The following is a 21,275-nucleotide window of genomic DNA, read 5'->3' as shown; positions in this document are numbered from 1 at the left end:
TCCGTTAACTTCTCTGTGCCTCAGTTTCTTCATCGGTAATATAGAGCTGAAATACCTCTTCTCTCTCCTCCTCAGATTGTGAACCTCACGTAGGACTGATCTGATAGTACTGTTTCTATTCCAGGGCTTAGCCCAGTGCTTGTCACCTAGTAAATTCTTAACAAAGCACCACAATTATTATTATTAACATATAAGGAGAGATATAGCTCTATTACACACACACACACACACACACACACACACACACACACACACACACACACACACACACACACACACACACACACACACACACACACACACACACACACACACACACACCATATTAGTGCCCTGAAAGAATTAATGCAGTTTCCCAAGGGTTTTAACAAATCACTAAGGAGCAGGTTTAGATGATGGGATAATCTGGCTCATCATATAATTATGTCAAACACTTGAGTAGAACTTCATTGTTAAATATTCAGTTCACCTAACAACTCAATCATTGCCATTGGGTTCCTTTAATGTTTAATTATAAAGGCATAATGAAACTATCTTTACAATGACAGTGAGTTTTTGTTTTTTTCTCCAGGAGATCAGTTTAGCCCTGGACATAGGACTATTATTGGTAACAATGATAATTACTCTCACAAAATAAAAAGACAATAAAGCCATTCCATTAAGGGAGAGGTGATTTTGTAAATGAATGTGTTTCTATTTCTGGCTATCTTGCTGGGCCCAAGGAAAGAATTCTGGGCTGAGCCATAGTGGATGTTTCGTCAATGCATTAGTTGTTGTGGGAAAGTCAAACTGTGATTCACTCAACAGAAACTTCAGATTGTAGTTTATAGTAGCTCGAAACTGCATTGACATGTACCTTTTTCCTCAGTTAATTTATGTTCAAAGTATCATGTTTATTAACTCTATGAGGAAAATTTATTTTAAACAAGGATGGTGTGAAATTGAGGATGAACAATTCTTCAGATCAGAAATCACGCTACAAAAATAGCTGCTGTCCTCCTGGATTTGGCAGCATATGCATAGATGTGCTTTTTTCATCTTGTTTCAAGCTCAGCCAAGAAGAAGAAAGGATCTTCTGAGAAATTAAAAAAAAATCCTTATAAAAAATGGAAAGTGATATACATAAAAGTGAACAAGTCCTTTTTATCTTTATATGATAGATCTATAATTCTATCTTCATAATATTTAAAAACATCCTTCTGATCTTTGGAATTTGGAAATTAAAATTTCTTACCCGATAGTAGTGTCCAAAGTTACCTGAAGTGCCACGTATCTGTGGGCACTATAGAATGTTGGTCTTGGTGTGTTACTTCAGACTAAGTAAATATTCTGCTTCATAAAGCTACGACAGTAATAGTTTTCCTCTGAGTGAGGTTAAAACACAATAAAATTTGTGAGAATGCAATTAATAACAATTTGAGATGGTTCTTAAAATAGAAAATGAAGGATGCCACACTGTTCTCATGAAGTGCTGAATTTATTACTGGTAAGTGCAGGTTTTGATGCTACCTCAGTGGTGATTATCTGTCAGAAGTTGCTTAGAGAACTTTTTTTATAGTGCACTTTTCCATGCTGGTAGATTTTAAGATTCTGACCTTGAGAAATATGATTTGCACCATAATCTCTGTGCTTATTGCACAATCATTCGGGTGTCACATTACGTGTCTGAATTTCAGACCAAAATAAAACATAGATTTCTCTGCAGAATCATTTTTGGTTTTTCTGTCTCCTTTCAGAATGGATGATGCTGAAGCCTGCTTTATTCTGAGCAGCCGGTGTGAGGTAGACAGGACATCGGCTGTAAGTTCATTAAAGTTTCCTGCTAATTCTTCCAGAATTATAATGTAGAGTACTTGCCATTCTAAAATGTTCCTCTTTGAATATGGCTTTTTATCAGGTGACAGGGTCGAGTTTTGAATGGAGCATAAATCTTACACAGTCATTTTCTACTATACGCAAGTAGGTGGATTAGCTCTCACTACCAGTAGTGTTTTCATCAGATACAAAATAATTCTGTCTCTACCATTTTTCTATCATGCCTCTGTCCTTCTGAGGGAGACTAAGCCATCAAAAGATGCATGCTTTGCTCTTGAATCTTTCAGTTATTTCCACTTGATTTAATTAGGTCCTTATTTTGAAATGCAAGTAGACAGTGGATTTCCTCCCAGACTAATATACTAATGTCACTGATGACAAAATACTGCACTGTATAGAGTACTCATGTGGTAGATCCAATTCCAGCCTCAAGGAGCTTACAGACTAGAGGGGAGGACAGGCCTTAAAATCAATTACAGAAGGATATGTTCCTAAGTGCTGTGGGGCTAGGATGGGGTGAATAGAGAAGTGCTTAAAGGATACTGATCCAAATGCATAGGTGACAGAAGGAAAGGTGAACAGGAGAAATGAGGGCTTAGTCAAGGAGGAGATATGGTTTTAGCAGGGCCTTAAAGATGGGGAGTGTAATGATGGTGGTCTGTCAGATAGGAAGGGGGAGGTAGTTCCAGCACAGAGGGAGGACATGGGCAAAGGGTCAGCTAATAATAATAATTATGGTATTTGTTAAGCACTTACTATGTGTCAGGCACTGTTCTAAGTTCTGGGATAGCTACAAGAGTGGACACAGTCCCTGTCGCACATAGGGCTCACAGTCTTAATCCCCATTTTACAGATGAGGGAACTGAGGCAACTGCATAGATGACAGAAGGAAAGAGAAGTGAAGTGATTTGCCCAAGGGCACACAGCAGGCAAGTGGCAGAGCTGGGATTAGAACCCATGAAGATGCAATGAGTATATTGGGTTAGAGGAGTGAAGAGTACTGCTTGGGTTGTATTCATTCATTCATTCATTCAATTGTATTTATTGAGCGCTTACTGTGTGCAGAGCACCGTACTAAGCACTTGGGAAGTACAAGTTGACAACATAAAGAGACGGTCCCTACCCAACAACGGGCTCACAGTCTAGAAGGGGGAGACAGACAACAAAACAAAACATGTGGACAGGTGACAAGTCATCAGAACAAATAGAATTAAAGCTAGATGCACATCATTAACAAAATTAATAGAATAGTTAATAGGTACAAGTAAAATAAACAGAGTAATTAATCTGTACAAACATATATACAGGTGCTGTGGGGAGGGGAAGGAGGTAGGGTGGGGGGATGGGGAGGAGGAGAGGAAAAAGGGGGCTCACTCTGGGAGCAGTAGGAGATAGGAGAGGGAGAGCTGATTGACTGCCTTAAAGCCAGTGGTAAGGAGTTCCTATCTGAGTTAGAAATGGAAGAGGAACCACTGAAGATTTTTGAGGTGGGGGAGATTTAGAAGACTGATCTGGGCACCAGAGTGGAAGATGGAGAGGGGAAAGACAAGAGGCAGGAAGGTCAGTAAGGAGGTTCTCCTCATCTCTCTGGCTGCTCCTTTTCAGTGTCTCTTGCAGGCTCCTCCTTTCACTGTGGGAGTCCCTCAGGGCTCAGTTCTGGGTCCCCCTCTATTCTCTGTCTAAACTCACTTCCTTGGAGAACTCATTTGTCCCCTCAGCTTTAACAATCATCTATATGTAGATGATTCCCAAATCTACCTCTTCAGCACTCTGACCTCTCTCCTCTGCAGTGTCACAGTTCCTCCTGCCTTCAGGACATCTCCACTTGGAGGTCCTATCACCACCTAAAGCTTAACATGTCTAAAACAGAGCACCTCATCTTTCCACCCAAACCCCGTCTTCCTCCTCTCTTTTCCATCATTCTAGACTCCTATCTAACCTCACTGATTTCCTGCTACAACCCTACTATAATGTTCACTTCGCTCTTCTAACACCAACCTAGTCACTGTACCTTGATCTTTTCTATATCTCCGGTGACCCCTTGCCCACATTCTCCCTCTGGCCTAGAATTCCCTCTCCCTTCAGATCCAATAGGTGCTCATTCTCCCCACCTTCAAAGTCTTCTTCAAATCACTTCTCCATGAGGCCTTTCCTGACTAAACCCTCATTTCCCCTAATTCCTCTCTTTCTGGGTCACCCTTGCACTTGGATTTGTACCCTTTATTCACCCCAACCTCAACTCCAGAACATTTAATGTACATATCTATAATTTATTCTGTCTGCCTTCCCCTCTAGACTGTAAACGCTTTGTGGGAAGGGACTGTATCAAACAACTCCATTACATCATACTCTCCCAAGCCATTATCGTTATGGACTTATGAGGTAGAGAGATAGTGATGTTTTCTACCATAAGATGGCAGAGAGAAGACAAGGAAGATGAGGAGTTCTCTTTTGGGCATACTTAGTTTGAGATGTCGGTGGGACATGCAGGTAGAAATGTTCTCTGGGCAGGAGAAAATGCAGGTCTGGAAAGAAGAGAGGTCAGGGCTGGTGAGGAAAATTTGGGAATCATCTGTGTAAAGGTGGTAGGTGAAGCCAGAGGAGTGAATGAGTACTCCAAGGTAGTGGGCGTGGGTAAAGAATAGAAGAGGACCCATCACTGAGACTTGAGGGACTCCCACTGTTACAGGGTGGAAGACAGAGGAGGAACCTGTGAGAAATAGACGGAGAAGGAGCAGTCAGAGAGGTCGAAGGAAAAACAGAAGAGGACAGTGCCAGTGATTCTAAGATTGAGGAATGATTCAAGGAGAAAAGGGTGGTTCACAGTGCTGAGGGGTCTGGGAGGATTAGGTTGGAATAGAGGCCATCAGATTAGGTAAGAAGAAGATCATCGGTGACCATAGAAAGGGAAGTTTCCATGGAGTGAAGGGGGCAGAAACAAGATTGGAGAGAATCAAGGAGAGAATTGGAGGAGAGAAAGTGGAGGCAGTGGATGTAGGCAACTCACTCAAGGAGTTTGGAGAGGAATGGTAGGTGGGAGATGGAGCGATAACTGAAGGAAGTCATGGGATCGAGACAGGGAATTTTTATGATGGGGATATGTGAGCATGTTTGAGAAGCAGCATGGCATAGTGGATAGTGGGAGTAAAAAGGACCTGGGTTCTAATCCAGCCTCTGCCACTTGTCTGCTGTATGACCCTGAGTCACTTACATTATCTGTGCCTCCGTTACCTCACCTGTAAAATGGGGATTAAGATAGTGAGCCCCATGTGGGACATGGACTGCATCCAACCTGATTAGCTTTCGTCTACCCCAGTGCTTAGTACAGTGCACCACGTAAGCACTTAATACCACTGAAAAAAAGCAGTGGGGAAGAAGCCATAGGAAAGCAAATAGTGAAAGATGATGGTCAGATAGGCAAGAAGGGATGGGGTGAGTGTTTTGGTGAGGAATGAAGGGATGGGGTCAGACGCACAGGTGGAGGGGTAGATTTTGAAAGGAGGTGAGAGATTTCAGATAATGCTGGGATTTTTTTCTTATGGTATTCATTTAAGTGCTTACTCTGTTCCCGATACAAGCAGGTCAGGTTGGACACAGCCCTTGTCCCACATGGGGTGCACAGTCTTAATCTCCATTTTACAGTTGAGGTAACTGAGGTACAGAGAAGTTGAGTGACGTGCCCAAGGTTACACAGCAGACAAGTGGAGCTGGGATTAGAACGAGGTCCTTTGGAATCAGGTCCTTCTAACTCCAAGGCCCATGCTGCTTCCTAAATTGGGGGAGTCAAAGAGAACAGAGAAGGAGGGAGAGGCTGGAGAAGTGCAGGGAGATTTTAAGGAAATCACACCTGATTGTCTCAATTTAATCATTTAAGTCCATGACCAGGTCATTTGGGGAAAGAGATGGGGAAATCTGGAGAGACAGGAGGCTTGAGGAGGAAGTTAAATGTCTTGAATAGCTGTCAGGAACAATGGGTATGATAGTCAATAAGGATGGTGATATATTATTGTCGGGCAGAGGAAAGGGAAGAATTAAAGCTGGTGACAGTGCATTTAAGATGGATGAGGACAGCCTGGTGTCTAGATTTTCTCCATCAGCATTCCACACCTCGTGCACAGAAGTGAAGGAAATGTACTGTGGAGGTGACCCAGGGCTGTGGGTTAGTGTTACAAGATCGGCGGAGGACAGAGGAGTGAGGGAGTTGAATTCAAAGAAGAGGGATATGTTGAGGGTGCCAATTTGTGTGTCAAGCAAAAGTAGTTTGGGTATGGAGACCGTAACATTATGACTTTAGAACATTGGAAAAAATCAAAAGATTGGAGGTCTCAGTGGGGGAACAGGACAGAGTGAACAATAGAAAAATCAGGTGATGAGGTTGTGGTCAGATAGAGGAATTTCAGAGTTGGTGAGGATGGAGGTTGTATAGTGACTAAAGATGATGGGATCAAGTGTGTGTCCAAGTTGGTGAATGGGTAAAGTCTTATAAGTTTTAATTTTATAACTGTGAGCAGTCAGATAGTCATAATGGTCCTTTCACATTCATGTTCTGACTCAACGAAGAAAACATAAAAATTCAGTATGTGAATAGTGATTTTCAAAAATATTGCTACATTTAGGACACGTGTCTTGGGCTAGCTATAATTTTCCATTTTAATTAAATTCAGAACAAACAAAAAATAGAGCAATGAACAGACACTAATTGTAGGATTGAAAGCAATCTGCTTGGTTATGTAATTGGTGCTATTAGGGCACGGAACAAAGAACAATAAATGTGCAGTGTCAGCAAAAGGAAAGTTACCAGATTATTGAATATGAGGTAATATAGCTGTCAGAAATAGTGTGCATTCAACACTTCCAAAAGCTACGCGAGGAAGGGTAATTGAAGAAGTACATGAGGATTTTTTCGATATGTTCCAGAAGAGCAGAAAAACAGTTAAGATATATTCAAGGAGAAGAAAAATGCCATTCCAGTTATTCTTCAAGTCAAGTTAATTTTACCATATTAATTTAAGTACTAACTCTGTTATATTGTACTTTCCCAAGCACATAGAATAATGCTGTGCACACAGAAAGCACTCAGTAAATATGATTGATTTTTTGATTGATTAAACTGTTTATCGGGTACCAGTTGAACCAATGTTTATTTTAATATGGAAGGTATTTCCATTCTATTAAGTAGTTAATTTGGAATGCGCTTTATTGCTGTGAACAAATTAAATAGAGAGAAACAGGAAGTATGAGATAAAGAGACTGAGACCAAGGCAGAGGGAAAAAAGGGAACATCTGAGATTGGGACCGACAAATAGAAAAAGATGGCAGAGTCTGAGAATGTGGAATAGAGAGGCAGAAAGCAGCAGGGGAAGGAAGATAGAAGGAAGTAAAGGGTTGGGTAAGAGAAAGTCAATGAGTGAACTGCCTGCCCCATCTCTCAAACCTAATCAGGGAAGTTGTTGCCGCTGTTGCAAAGATTGGAGAATAAAATGAAGTAAAAACAACTGAACAAGAAACTAGGGGATCTTTGTTCCCGTTCGTGCTGGGCATTAGTATCTTGGGCAGGGAATGTCACTGTTTGTACTGTACTTTCCCAAGTGCCTAGTACAGTGCTTTGCATACAGGAAGTGCTTAATAAATATGAATGAATGAATGAATGAATGAATGAATGAATGAATGGGGAGAGGCAGGAAGCTGGGAGGTGAGCAAAGAGGCTGATGCAGCAACCCAGGTGGGATAGGATGAGTGACTGCATTAATGTGGTAGCAGTTTGGATGAAGAGGAGAGGGCCTCTCTGTCCATTGATTGATTTATTGTGCTCCTTTGATTTATCCATTTATTGGTAGATCTCTTTCAGGAGTCCTTCCTGATGAATCTCTCTTCTCCCCATCCTCTTTTCCCCCCTAATGCCATTTTGGCACTTCCGAATTATCTAAGCACTTGGAGACGCACTCCCCCAATCTCCACCCAGTACTGTTTACGTGATATTTTTAAACTCTATTGCTTTCCTCTACCTGTAAATTATTTTCATCTTTGTCTCCCCAATTAAATTGTAAATCTCAGGAGGGCAGACATTTTCTCCTAACTCTATTGTACTCTTCCAAGAGTCTAGAATGAATGCTCAATAAATATTATTGATTTAGTGATTTAAGCCTCCCCTACACACCGTGTTCCAGCCACCCTCCATAGTTGGGAATTTTAACGCTCGTTAAGGACTAGGTAACGGAGCCACTTTCCTGTGTTACATCAGGGAAAAATAGGGACTCTGAGAATTCTGAAGCTTTATCAGCAGAAGTGAAAAATCTGGACTGGATTTAGAGGGAAGTCCTAGTTACTGGAAGAGGTTGTGTACTGGAGAAATCTCTTCTTTAATCCCCACTCCCCACTACTAGACAGACCTCATGAAACTGATTTTGAGATGTCAGTGTAAGCAGGATTTCCTAAGTGGAGCATTCCTTCAGCCATATTCCTCCAGAGCTTGAGGCATTTGAGGCATTGACGCAAAGCACGGGCTTTGGAGACAGGGTTCAAATCCCAGCTCCACCAATTTTCAGCTGTATGACCTTGAGCAAGTCACTTAATTTCTCTCTGCCACAGTTACCTGTAAAATGGGGATGAAGACTGTGAGCCCCCCGTGGGACAACCTGATCACCTTGTAACCTCCCCAGCACTTAGAACAGTCCTTTGCACATAGTAAGCACTTAATAAATGCCATCATCATCATTTAAACAAATTCTGGCAGGCTGAATAAGGAATTGCATTAAATGCCAGTGGGGGAAGAGAAAACAGTTTTGTAGAGGAAAAGGATTATGAATGACAGGCAGGAAAAATGGAAGAAACTGATTGTCAACAACAGCCTAGGTAAGGTTTGCAATTCTGATGAAGCAGGATCTTTTGTCAATCAGACTACATGATGTCCTTGCTGATGAAGGTGAATATGTCAGGCAGAGTAAGAAATCAAGGCAACAGTTATCTTAAATTACTTTTAGAGTGAAATGAGGATAGAAACACGAATCAGTGGGTCAAATGGAAAATCAGCCAAGCTGCACCGTTTCAAAAATATGTAATTTCTCCACGCGGTGTACAGGGGTGAGACAGGATTAATCTAATCAGAGGTGGATGACAGTTCAAAAAATGAAAGATTCTAATGCTGTTGAACACTTTTTTCTACACATTACATCTTCCTGTGTCTAGAAGAATTTCAGATAGTGTAATCACAGCCCACTACCCTTTTTCACATACAGAACCTTGACTCATCTGTCTTCATTGGCTCCATGCTCATCCCTTCGGGTCTGATTTCATTGCAAGGCAAAGGCTCAGTCCAGTAGCTAAATTTTGATGAAAAGTCTGAGCAACTTGGACAGCCATGAAGCTTATGAGATTCAGACCTGAACTTCAACATCATTTCCACATAAGGATAGTTCTTTGCTATGCTAAGGTCCACTACATTTAGGGCCTGTCAGTTTCTTTGAGCCTGCCTCTTGGAAACCCGTTGTTTCCCAAGGGCTTCTTGAGAAAAGTCATCTCTGTCTCAATTATTGCGGGGCAGGAGGCTGGTTTGTCTCCTCTGGTCATCTCCCCACTATCTACTGCTCTGTCGTGTTGTTTGCAGCTAGACTTCATTGTGCCTTTGAATAATAATAATAATAATAATAATGGTATTTGTTAAGTGCTTACAATGTGCCAAATACTGTTCAAAGCACTGGGGTAGATACAAGGTTATCAGGTTGTCCCACTTGGGGCTCACAGTCTTAATCCCCATTTTATAGCCGAGGGAACTGAGCCACAGAGAAGTGAAGTGGCTTGCCCAAGTTCACTCAGCAGACAAGTGGCGGAGCTGGGATTAGAACCCATGCTCTTTCCACCAAGCCATGGTGCTTCTCTGTAATTATGGCATTTGTTAAGCGCTTACTATGTGCCAAACACTGTTCTAAGCACTGGGGTAGGCACAAGGTAATCAGGTTGTCCCACGTGGGGCTCACAGTCTTAATCCCATTTTACAGATGAGGTAACTGAAGCACAGAGAAGTTAAGTGGCTTGCCTAGGGTCACACAGCAGACTAGTGGCGGAGTCGGGATTAGAACCCAGGTCCTCTGACTCTCGAGCCTGTGCTCTTTCCACAAAGCCACGCTGCTTAATGTATCCTGCCCTTCTGGATTGTGAGTGCCTCTTTTCAGTTTTCCAAGTAACTTGGGCATCCTGCTGTTATTCAGTCTCCTCAAGTGCCCTGCTCAGTAGAGTTGTGCCGCTACTAGAATTGCTTCAGTGCTGGTGAGCTGACTTTGATCTCCAACCTTGTGGTTGTTTCTGTAGTCCTGCCATTGGATTTTTAGTATAATAATAAAAATGATGGTATTTGTTAAGTGCTTACTATGTTCCAAGCACTATTCTAAGTGCTGGACACTATATTTCACAGGTGACGGGTGAAACGGCTTCATGAGCTAATTATAAGCTTGTTATGGGCAGTTAATATGTCTGTTTATTGTTATACAGTACTCTTCCAAGCACTTAGTACATTGCTTGGCACACAGCACTCAATAAATACAGTTGAGTGAATGAACGAATGAATGAATGAATGTCTTCTTTAGTTGGCCCAGTTCTCACAAGCCTATGGAAGGTGACTTGGGTCCTCTTCCTAGATTGCCATTCAGAACCAGTGATTTCCCTCTCCAGAAACTTATAAAGGATATCTATTTCTCTGTCCATCAAACAGTAACTCCTAACCATTAAGTTTAAGGCTCTTCATCAGCGGTTTCCTTCTTCCCTGCCCACTCTCATCTCTGTCTGCCTCCCAGCTCAAATTCATCACTCCTTCCAATCTTACTTTTTAACTCTACTTACATTTTTGGCTTCCCCGTGTCCAGATCACTGTTCACGCCCTCCCTCTTGCTTTGGACTTTATAAAATCCCCCAAAGCACTTCTCACCCCATCTATCAGGCTCTCTTAAAAAGTTATGTACTCCAGGAGGCATTCCCCAATACACCTCCATCGCTCTGACCACACCCTCCCAACATCTGCCCTTAGTCCTTTTACATTTTTATTTTACTGATCTTTTCATTTATTGCTCAGTTTATTTTTAATCAGTTGCATCTTTTCTCCTACTTTTGTTCCTCTTGTATGTTTGCAATCTCTGTCTGCCAGGCTACCCATTGGATTGTAAACTCCTTGTGGAGGAACATTTGATTTCCCAACACCTACTTGTCTGCTGTGTGACCTTGGGCAAGTCACTTAGCACTCCATTTCTCAGTTACCTCATCTGTAAAATGGGTACTGAGACTGTGACCCACATGTGGGACGTGGAGTCTGTCCAACCTGATTAGCTTGCATCCATCCCAGTGTTTACTACAGTGCCTGGCATATAGTAAGCACTTCAGAATACCATAAAAAAGCCACACCAGGTAGCAAGGTCTGTAATGCTACTTTGGTGTCATACAACAGAGAAGAAGCGTGGCATAGAGCACAGGCCTGGGAGCCCGAAGGTCATGGGTTCTAATCCTGACTCTTCCACTTGTCTGCTGTATGGCCTTGGGCAAGTCACTTCACTTCTCTGGGCCTCAGTTCCCTCATCTGTAAAATGGGGATTGAGACTGTGAGCCCCATGTGAGACAGGAACTGTGTCCAACCCGATTTGCTTGTATCTACCCTAGCACTCAGTACAGTGTCTGGCGCATAGTAAGCACTTAACAATACCATCATTATTATACCTCCTAGATGCCAAGGAGACCTAAGAAGCAGCGTGGCTCAGTGGAAAGAGCCCGGGCTTTGGAGTCAGAGGTCATGGGTTCAAATCCCGGCTCTGCCAATTGTCAGCTGTGTGACTTTGGGCAAGTCACTTCACTTCTCTGGGACTCAGTTCCCTCATCTGTAAAATGGGGATTAAGACTGTGAGCCCCCAGGGGACAACTTGATCACCTTGTAACCTTCCCAGTGCTTAGAACAGTGCTTTGCACATAGTAAGCGCTTAATAAATGCCATTATTATTATTATTATTATTATAAGCACGCTACAGAAGATACACCCAGATCTTGGAGCAGTTTGGTTAGTGTTGCCAACCACGCTCAACATCAAATGGCAGGACAAGACAGGGAGATCAAAAACAAGGTTCTGGAATATACTCAGCTCCCCAGTTTCTGAGCAATGCTCACCCCAACTCACCAACATTAAGTGGGACATGTGAGGAGAATGGATGAGTAGGATACCTCAGTAGCTGCTGTATGGGGAACTGAGAGGGTACCATGATACAGGAGAGCAGAAGAAAGACTTGGATGGCAAAACGTGCAGTCACAAACAACTGGGACTCATTAGTGAAGTGTTTGGAGCTTACTCCAGCAGACAGACCAAATTGGTGGGCAATAATTGGGTGAAGGAAAGACCGGGATGCCAAGCGGCAGACTCTAAACCAGGGACAGACCCTGTGGGGGACAAACCCATTAGAAGGACAAGAACCAGGAGTTATTTGCAAGTGATGTACCAAGAAACACCTTCAGCACACATGCCCCGGGTGTCATCAATATCTCGTCCAATGTTCAATTCCCCTCAGTCATCTTGACCATCTCTCTCATTCTCAATCAGATTTCCTCAGTGAGATTTCTATAGAATTGCGCTTAAGATATTTCTTTACATTATTTTGATATTTCATTGAGGACAATTTTTGCAGAAGTCCAATGCTGTACTCCCATTTGGCCTAATGTTTTGGGTGGAGATGATGCAGATAATCCAGACTGCCTCTGGACTGAGCCCTTTACTCAATCCAGCCCAGGGAGCTGGCTCAGGCAAGACTTGTCCCACTTGTCTGAGAAAGATCCCCCTTTTCAGGGAGCTACCAAATTTCCTACTCCAGTACTCTGTGGAATGAGCACTGGCCTCCAAGTAGAGGACCTGGGTTCTAATCCCAAATTCTGCCACTTGCTTGCTGTGTGACCTTGAGCAAGTCTCTTAACTTCTCTATGCCTCCGTTTCCTCATCTGAAAAATTAGAATGAAATAACTGCTCTTCCTTCTTCTCAACTGTGAGTCTCATGTGGTACAGGGAATGCATTCAACCTGGTTAGCTTGTGACTCCTTTTAGACTGTGAGCCCATTGTTGGGTAGGGACTGTCTCTATATGTTGCCAACTTGTACTTCCCAAGTGCCTAGTACAGTGCTCTGCACACAGTAAGCGCTCAATAAATATGATTGATGATGATGATGATGACTCCCAGGCCCGTGCCCTAACCACATGCAGCAGACAAATGGCAGCAAACCTTGTGACTCCTTTTAGACTGTGAGCCTACTGTTGGATAGGGACTGTCTCTATATGTTGCCAACTTGTACTTCCCAAGCGCTTAGTACAGTGCTCTGCACACAGTAAGCGCTCAATAAATACAATTGATGATGATGATGATGACTCCCAGGCCTGTGCCCCAACCCCATGCAGCAGACAAGTGGCAGCAAACCTTGTGACTCCCAGGCCCGTACCCCAACCACATGCAGCAGGCAAATGGCAGCAAACCTTGTGACTCCTTTTAGACTGTGAGCCTACTGTTGGGTAGGGACTGTCTCTATATGTTGCCAAATTGTACTTCCCAAGCGCTTAGTACAGTGCTCTGCACACAGTAAGCGCTCAATAAATACGATTGATGATGATGATGATGACTCCCAGGCCCGTGCCCCAACCCCATGCAGCAGACAAGTGGCAGCAAACCTTGTTACTCCTAGGCCCGTGCCCCAACCCCATGCAGCAGGCAAATGGCAGCAAACCTTGTGACTCCTTTTAGACTGTGAGCCCACTGTTGGGTAGGGACTGTCTCTATATGTTGCCAACTTGTACTTCCCAAGCGCTTAGTACAGTGCTCTGCACACAGTAAGTGCTCAATAAATACGATTGATGATGATGATGATGACTCCCAGGCCCGTGCCCTAACCCCATGCAGCAGACAAATGGCAGCAAACCTTGTGACTGCCAGGCCCGGACCCCAACCCCATGCAGCAGACAAATGGCAGCAAACCTTGTGACTCCTTTTAGACTGTGAGCCTACTGTTGTGTAGGGACTGTTTCTATATGTTGCCAACTTGTACTTCCCGAGCGCTTAGTACAGTGCTCTGCACACAGTAAGCGCTCAATAAATACAATTGATGATGACTCCCAGGCCCGTGCCCCAACCCCATGCAGCAGACAAGTGGCAGCAAACCTTGTGACTGCCAGGCCTGTGCCCCAACCCCATGCAGCAGACAAATGGCAGCAAACCTTGTGACTCCTTTTAGACTGTGAGCCCACTGTTGGGTAGGGACTGTCTCTATATGTTGCCAACTTCTACTTCCCAAGCGCCTAGTACAGTGCTCTGCACACAGTAAGCACTCAATAAATACGATTGATGATGATGATGATGACTCCCAGAACCGTGCCCTAACCCCATGCAGCAGACAAATGGCAGCAAACCTTGTGACTGCCAGGCCCGGGCCCTAACCCCATGCAGCAGACAAATGGCAGCAAACCTTGTGACTGCCAGGCCCGGACCCCAACCCCATGCAGCAGACAAATGGCAGCAAACATTGTGACTCCTTTTAGACTGTGAGCCTACTGTTGTGTAGGGACTGTTTCTATATGTTGCCAACTTGTACTTCCCGAGCGCTTAGTACAGTGCTCTGCACACAGTAAGCGCTCAATAAATACAATTGATGATGACTCCCAGGCCCGTGCCCCAACCCCATTCAGCAGACAAGTGGCAGCAAACCTTGTGACTGCCAGGCCCGGGCCCCAACCCCATGCAGCAGACAAATGGCAGCAAACCTTGTGACTCCTTTTAGACTGTGAGCCCACTGTTGGGTAGGGACTGTCTCTATATGTTGCCAACTTCTACTTCCCAAGCGCCTAGTACAGTGCTCTGCACACAGTAAGCACTCAATAAATACGATTGATGATGATGATGATGACTCCCAGAACCGTGCCCTAACCCCATGCAGCAGACAAATGGCAGCAAACCTTGTGACTGCCAGGCCCGGGCCCCAACCCCATGCAGCAGACAAATGGCAGCAAACCTTGTGACTCCTTTTAGACTGTGAGCCTACTGTTGTGTAGGGATTGTTTCTATATGTTGCCAACTTGTACTTCCCGAGCGCTTAGTACAGTACTCTGCACACAGTAAGCGCTCAATAAATACAATTGATGATGACTCCCAGGCCCGTGCCCCAACCCCATGCAGCAGGCAAGTGGCAGCAAACCTTGTGACTCCCAGGCCCGTACCCCAACCCCATGCAGCAGGCAAATGGCAGCAAACCTTGTGACTCCTTTTAAACTGTGAGCCTACTGTTGGGTAGGGACTGTCTCTATATGTTGCCAACTTGTACTTCCCAAGCGCTTAGTACAGTGCTCTGCACACAGTAAGCACTCAATAAATACGATTGATGATGATGATGATGACTCCCAGGCCCGTGCCCCAACCCCATGCAGCAGACAAGTGGCAGCAAACCTTGTGACTCCCAGGCCCATACCCCAACCACATGCAGCAGGCAAATGGCAGCAAACCTTGTGACTCCTTTTAGACTGTGAGCCTACTGTTGGGTAGGGACTGTCTCTATATGTTGCCAAATTGTACTTCCCAAGCGCTTAGTACAGTGCTCTGCACACAGTAAGCGCTCAATAAATACGATTGATGATGATGATGATGACTCCCAGGCCCGTGCCCCAACCCCATGCAGCAGACAAGTGGCAGCAAACCTTGTTACTCCTAGGCCCGTGCCCCAACCCCATGCAGCAGGCAAATGGCAGCAAACCTTGTGAGTCCTTTTAGACTGTGAGCCTACTGTTGGGTAGGGACTGTCTCTATATGTTGCCACCTTGTACTTCCCAAGCGCTTAGTACAGTGCTCTGCACACAGTAAGTGCTCAATAAATACGATTGATGATGATGATGATGACTCCCAGGCCCGTGCCCTAACCCCATGCAGCAGACAAATGGCAGCAAACCTTGTGACTGCCAGGCCCGGACCCCAACCCCATGCAGCAGACAAATGGCAGCAAACATTGTGACTCCTTTTAGACTGTGAGCCTACTGTTGTGTAGGGACTGTTTCTATATGTTGCCAACTTGTACTTCCCGAGCGCTTAGTACAGTGCTCTGCACACAGTAAGCGCTCAATAAATACAATTGATGATGACTCCCAGGCCCGTGCCCCAACCCCATGCAGCAGACAAGTGGCAGCAAACCTTGTGACTGCCAGGCCTGTGCCCCAACCCCATGCAGCAGACAAATGGCAGCAAACCTTGTGACTCCTTTTAGACTGTGAGCCCACTGTTGGGTAGGGACTGTCTCTATATGTTGCCAACTTCTACTTCCCAAGCGCCTAGTACAGTGCTCTGCACACAGTAAGCACTCAATAAATACGATTGATGATGATGATGATGACTCCCAGAACCGTGCCCTAACCCCATGCAGCAGACAAATGGCAGCAAACCTTGTGACTGCCAGGCCCGGGCCCTAACCCCATGCAGCAGACAAATGGCAGCAAACCTTGTGACTGCCAGGCCCGGACCCCAACCCCATGCAGCAGACAAATGGCAGCAAACATTGTGACTCCTTTTAGACTGTGAGCCTACTGTTGTGTAGGGACTGTTTCTATATGTTGCCAACTTGTACTTCCCGAGCGCTTAGTACAGTGCTCTGCACACAGTAAGCGCTCAATAAATACAATTGATGATGACTCCCAGGCCCGTGCCCCAACCCCATTCAGCAGACAAGTGGCAGCAAACCTTGTGACTGCCAGGCCCGTGCCCCAACCCCATGCAGCAGACAAATGGCAGCAAACCTTGTGACTCCTTTTAGACTGTGAGCCCACTGTTGGGTAGGGACTGTCTCTATATGTTGCCAACTTCTACTTCCCAAGCGCCTAGTACAGTGCTCTGCACACAGTAAGCACTCAATAAATACGATTGATGATGATGATGATGACTCCCAGAACCGTGCCCTAACCCCATGCAGCAGACAAATGGCAGCAAACCTTGTGACTGCCAGGCCCGGGCCCCAACCCCATGCAGCAGACAAATGGCAGCAAACCTTGTGACTCCTTTTAGACTGTGAGCCTACTGTTGTGTAGGGATTGTTTCTATATGTTGCCAACTTGTACTTCCCGAGCGCTTAGTACAGTGCTCTGCACACAGTAAGCGCTCAATAAATACAATTGATGATGACTCCCAGGCCCGTGCCCCAACCCCATGCAGCAGGCAAGTGGCAGCAAACCTTGTGACTCCCAGGCCCGTACCCCAACCCCATGCAGCAGGCAAATGGCAGCAAACCTTGTGACTCCTTTTAGACTGTGAGCCCACTGTTGGGTAGGGACTGTCTCTATATGTTGCCAACTTGTACTTCCCAAGCGCTTAGTACAGTGCTCTGCACACAGTAAGCACTCAATAAATACGATTGATGATGATGATGATGACTCCCAGGCCCGTGCCCCAACCCCATGAAGCAGACAAATGGCAGCAAACCTTGTGACTCCCAGGCCCGTACCCCAACCACATGCAGCAGGCAAATGGCAGCAAACCTTGTGACTCTTAGACTGTGAGCCTACTGTTGGGTAGGGACTGTCTCTATATGTTGCCAACTTGTACTTCCCAAGCGCTTAGTACAGTGCTCTGCACACAGTAAGTGCTCAATAAATATGATTGATGATGATGATGATGACTCCCAGGCCCGTGCCCTAACCCCATGCAGCAGACAAATGGCAGCAAACCTTGTGACTGCCAGGCCCGGGCCCCAACCCTATGCAGCAGACAAATGGCAGCAAACCTTGTGACTCCTTTTAGACTGTGAGCCTACTGTTGTGTAGGGACTGTTTCTATATGTTGCCAACTTGTAATTCCCGAGCGCTTAGTACAGTGCTCTGCACACAGTAAGTGCTCAATAAATAAAATTGATGATGACTCCCAGGCCCGTGCCCCAACCCCATGCAGCCGACAAGTGGCAGCAAACCTTGTGACTCCCAGGCCCGTACCCCAACCCCATGCAGCAGACAAATGGCAGCAAACCTTCTGACTCCTTTTAGACTGTGAGCCCACTGGTGGGTAGGGACTGTCTCTATATGTTGCCAACTTGTACTTCCCAAGCGTTTAGTGCAGTGCTCTGCACACAGTAAGCGCTCAATAAATACGATTGATGATGATGATGATGACTCCCAGGCCCGTGCCCCAACCCCATGCAGCAGACAAATGGCAGCAAACCTTGTGACTCCTTTTAGACTGCGAGTCCACTGTTGGGTAGGGACTGTTTCTATATGTTGCCAACTTGTACTTCCCTAGCGCTTAGTACAGTGCTCTGCACACAGTAAGCGCTCAATAAATACGATTGATGATGACTCCCAGGCCCGTGCCCCAACCCCATGCAGCAGACAAGTGGCAGCAAAACTTGTGACTCCCAGGCCCGTACCCCAACCCCATGCAGCAGGCAAATGGCATCAAACCTTGTGACTCCTTTTAGACTGTGAGCCTACTGTTGGGTAGGGACTGTCTCTATATGTTGCCAACTTGCACTTCCCAAGCACTTAGTACAGTGCTCTGCACACAGTAAGTGCTCAATAAATACAATTGATGATGATGATGATGACTCCCAGGCCCTTGCCCCAACCCCATGCAGCAGACAAGTGGCAGCAAACGTTGTGACTCCCAGGCCCGTGCCCCAACCCCATGCAGCAGACAAATGGCAGCAAACCTTGTGACTCCTTTTAGACTGTGAGCCCACTGTTGGGTAGGGACTGTCTCTATATGTTGCCAACTTGTACTTCCCAAGTGCCTAATACAGTGCTCTGCACACAGTAAGTGCTCAATAAATATGATTGATGATGATGATGATGACTCCCAGGCCCTTGCCCCAACCCCATGCAGCAGGCAAATGGCAGCAAACCTTGTGACTCCTTTTAGACTGTGAGCCTACTGTTGGGTAGGAACTGTCTCTATATGTTGCCAACTTGTACTTCCCAAGCACTTAGTACAGTGCTCTGCACACAGTAAGTGCTCAATAAATACGATTGATGATGATGATGATGATGACTCCCAGGCCCTTGCCCCAACCCCATGCAGCAGACAAGTGGCAGCAAACGTTGTGACTCCCAGGCCCGTGCTCCAACCCCATGCAGCAGACAAATGGCAGCAAACCTTGTGACTCCTTTTAGACTGTGAGCCCACTGTTGGGTAGGGACTGTCTCTATATGTTGCCAACTTGTACTTCCCAAGCGCCTAATACAGTGCTCTGCACACAGTAAGTGCTCAATAAATATGATTGATGATGATGATGATGACTCCCAGGCCCTTGCCCCAACCCCATGCAGCAGGCAAATGGCAGCAAACCTTGTGACTCCTTTTAGACTGTGAGCCTACTGTTGGGTAGGAACTGTCTCTATATGTTGCCAACTTGTACTTCCCAAGCACTTAGTACAGTGCTCTGCACACAGTAAGTGCTCAATAAATACGATTGATGATGATGATGATGATGACTCCCAGGCCCTTGCCCCAACCCCATGCAGCAGACAAGTGGCAGCAAACGTTGTGACTCCCAGGCCCGTGCTCCAACCCCATGCAGCAGACAAATGGCAGCAAACCTTGTGACTCCTTTTAGACTGTGAGCCCACTGTTGGGTAGGGACTGTCTCTATATGTTGCCAACTTGTACTTCCCAAGCGCCTAATACAGTGCTCTGCACACAGTAAGTGCTCAATAAATATGATTGATGATGATGATGATGACTCCCAGGCCCTTGCCCCAACCCCATGCAGCAGACAAATGGCAGCAAACCTTGTGACTCCTTTTAGACTGTGAGCCCACTGTTGGGTAGGGACTGTCTCTATATGTTGCCAACTTGTACTTCCCAAGCGCCTAGTACAGTGCTCTGCACACAGTAAGCGCTCAATAAATGCGATTGATGATGATGATGATGACTCCCAGGCCCGTGCCCTAACCCCATTCAGCAGACAAATGGCAGCAAACCTTGTGACTCCCAGGCCCGGGCCCCAACCCCATGCAGCAAACAAATGGCAGCAAACATTGTGACTCCTTTTAGACTGTGAGCCCACTGTTGGGTAGGGACTGTCTCTATATGTTGCCAACTTGTACTTCCCAAGTGCCTAATACAGTGCTCTGCACACAGTAAGTGCTCAATAAATATGATTGATGATGATGATGATGACTCCCAGGCCCTTGCCCCAACCCCATGCAGCAGACAAGTGGCAGCAAACCTTGTGTCTCCCAGGCCCGTGCCCCAACCCCATGCAGCAGACAAATGGCAGCAAACCTTGTGACTCCTTTTAGACTGTGAGCCTACTGTTGGGTAGGGACTGTCTCTATATGTTGCCAACTTGTACTTCCCAAGCGCTTAGTACAGTGCTCTGCACACAGTAAGCGCTCAATAAATACGATTGATGATGATGATGATCTATCCCAGGCCTTTGAGCAGTGCTTGGCTTACGAACACCATCATTATTAATTATTATCATTAGTAGAAATCAAGGATCGTACATTCCTTGTGGGCAGGGGTTGTGTCTACCAGCTCTGTTATGGTCTACTCTTCCAAGTTTTCAGTACAGTGCTCTGCGCTTAATACGTAAAATTGTTTGATTGATTGATTCTGACGGTTTGGACACCTGTCTACATGTTTTGCTTTGTTGTCTGTCTCCCCATTCTAGACTGTAAGCCCGTTGTTGGGTAGGGACCATCTCTATATGTTGCCAACTTGTACTTCCCAAGCACTTAGTACAGTGCAAACAGTAAGCATTCAATAAATACGATTGAATGAATGAATGAATAAAAACGATTGAAGCAGTGTGGCTAAGTGGAAAGAGCACGGGCTTTAGAGTCAGAGGTCATGGGTTAAAATTCCAGCTCCGCCAATTGTCAGCTGTGTGACTTTGGGCAAGTCACTTCACTTCTCTGGACCTCAGTTACCTCATCTGTAAAATGGGGATTAGAACTGTGAGCCCCATGAGGGAAAACTTGATCACCTTGTATCCTTCCCAGTGCTTAGAACAGTGCTTTGCACGTAGTAAGTGCTTAAAAAATGTCATTATTATTATTATTGAATGAATGATTATTGGCTTCTGGACACCTGGTCAGAGGCGTTGCTGTGTGACTTGGATAGTGTAGCTTTTCACCTATTACAGGGAAGATTTTTGCAGTTCCAGGGAGTCCTGGACTTATCCTGGGTATCCTTGAAAACTTTCTCTGAACTAGGGAATGAGCAAACATCCCTTGCTACCCACGAGAAGCTGATCCTTGAGACATCTCCGTAGCCCAGATAACCTCCTCAACCTATACATGTCCGGCCTCTCCTACAGTCATAGAGGCACCTCTGGACTTGCCTATCCTTCGTATTTATTGAGCGCTTGTTGTGTGAGGAGCACTGTACTGAGCACTTGGGAGGGTACAATATAACAGAGTTGGTAGACACGTTCCCTGCCCACAAGCAGCTAACGGTCTAGAGGGGGAGACAGACATTAAGATAAATAAATAT

At 45.4% G+C, this 21,275-nt stretch overlaps 1 protein-coding gene across 5 annotated transcripts in view; it reads left to right on the top strand.

Annotated features, from left to right (window-relative positions):
* KCNT2 (potassium sodium-activated channel subfamily T member 2) overlaps positions 1 to 21,275 on the top strand; it is a 368,421-nt gene that overhangs the window by 231,354 nt on the left and 115,792 nt on the right. For all 5 annotated transcript variants that reach the window (XM_038757817.1, XM_038757815.1, XM_038757816.1 and 2 more), the window contains one exon: positions 1,737 to 1,800. In XM_038757817.1, the coding sequence (XP_038613745.1) occupies positions 1,737 to 1,800 (64 nt within the window). The remainder of the gene's footprint in view (positions 1 to 1,736; positions 1,801 to 21,275) is intronic.

The sequence above is a fragment of the Tachyglossus aculeatus genome, chromosome 16 (genome assembly GCF_015852505.1).
Source record: "Tachyglossus aculeatus isolate mTacAcu1 chromosome 16, mTacAcu1.pri, whole genome shotgun sequence".
In the NCBI taxonomy this organism is placed as follows: Eukaryota; Metazoa; Chordata; class Mammalia; order Monotremata; family Tachyglossidae; genus Tachyglossus; species Tachyglossus aculeatus.
The sequence above is the reverse complement of the archived record's forward strand: the minus strand, read 5'-3'. Positions and strand labels throughout refer to the sequence as shown.